The sequence below is a fragment of the Naumovozyma dairenensis genome, chromosome 6, assembly GCF_000227115.2.
Source record: "Naumovozyma dairenensis CBS 421 chromosome 6, complete genome".
In the NCBI taxonomy this organism is placed as follows: domain Eukaryota; kingdom Fungi; phylum Ascomycota; class Saccharomycetes; order Saccharomycetales; family Saccharomycetaceae; genus Naumovozyma; species Naumovozyma dairenensis.
Genome location: NC_016484.1, coordinates 589351 through 590792, shown reverse-complemented (window position 1 = coordinate 590792; position 1442 = coordinate 589351). Strand labels below are relative to the sequence as shown.

At 41.5% G+C, this 1442-nt stretch overlaps 1 protein-coding gene across 1 annotated transcript; it reads left to right on the top strand.

Moving 5' to 3' along the window:
* Positions 1-1330, top strand: NDAI0F02470 (uncharacterized protein; the record flags this gene model as incomplete). The annotated part of the gene is made up of 1 exon (XM_003670760.2): positions 1-1330. A coding segment is annotated over one exon (1330 nt), but the record flags the coding sequence as incomplete, so codon positions are not given.
* Positions 1331-1442: the final 112 nt, after the last annotated feature.

Genomic DNA, 1442 nt, shown 5'->3' with positions numbered 1-1442 from the left:
GACTACCTACCCAGTTCCTGGTTCTTCTACTGGTCTACCACCTCCATACACCACTACTATTGTTACTGGTACTGTTACTGAAACCGTTATTGTATCATGCTCTTTGACCACGAATACCAATGGTATTGTCAGTACCGTTACGACGACTGCATCTGTCGGTCCTTCTTCTGGTGGCCTACCACCTCCACACACCACTACTATTGTGTCTGGCTCTTCTACTGCCACCCACATCGTTTCTCACTACTCCACCACCGACTCTGAAGGTAAGCCATCTACCGGTGTCACTACCTACCCAGTTCCTGGTTCTTCTACTGGTCTACCACCTCCATACACCACTACTATTGTTACTGGTACTGTTACTGAAACCGTTATTGTATCATGCTCTTTGACCACGAATACCAATGGTATTGTCAGTACCGTTACGACGACTGCATCTGTCGGTCCTTCTTCTGGTGGCCTACCACCACCACACACCACTACTATTGTGTCTGGCTCCTCTACGGTAACTAATATCATCTCACACTTTATTACGACAGACTTTTTGGGCAAGACCTCTACTGGTAAATCTACTGCCAAGGTTGTTTCCACCAATACTTTACCAAGTCCATATACTACTACTGTCACGAGCGGCAAATCTGCAGCTACGAACATCGTATCGCATTTCTTAACAACAAATTCTTTGGGCAAGACCACTATTGACTCAACTGTTATTTCTTTGAAATACAGTACAACTGTTGTTGTGAACACTGTTACCGAAACTGTAGTAGGTGATAATGGTAAGGGTGTTACCTCTAGTTCCACAAGAAAATCAAATCCAAGCACATCACATAACGGTAATTCGCACACAGATGTTTTGTCAAGAACTTCCAAGAATGTGGTAGGTCAATCTTCTATTATGCCTCAAATATCTGGTGCTGACACTAAGAATGACTTAGTCACTTCTACACATTCTAACTCAATCAAGACAAATAATGTTGAAACTTCTGGGGCAAGTACAGTGAAGGAATCATCAGTATCTGCAACCTCATCAGTGGGTTCCGTCGCTAACTCCAACACCGTCGAGACGTCTAACATTAAATCATCTGCTTCAGCAAGTGCTGAAGATTCTTTGATAACCGGTACATCAACTCCAAACAACTCTTCACCTTCTTCTACTTCTTCTGTGTCCAACAATTCTTTGAGTTCGGCTTCTACGTCGTCTGTTTCCGTCTTACATCCAACTTCTAGTGATACTGTGGGCATTTCTTCATATGAAGGCTCAGGAGCCAGATATTCTGTCGGTAAGTCAATGTTATCACTCATCGGTTTGTTATTCTTTGCATTGATGTGATGAATGTGATCTACTAAGATGGTTCTGAACTTATTTTTTTGTATTTTCTGATACACTATATTGATTTGGTTCGTTCTTTTTATACACACATATATATATATATATATATATA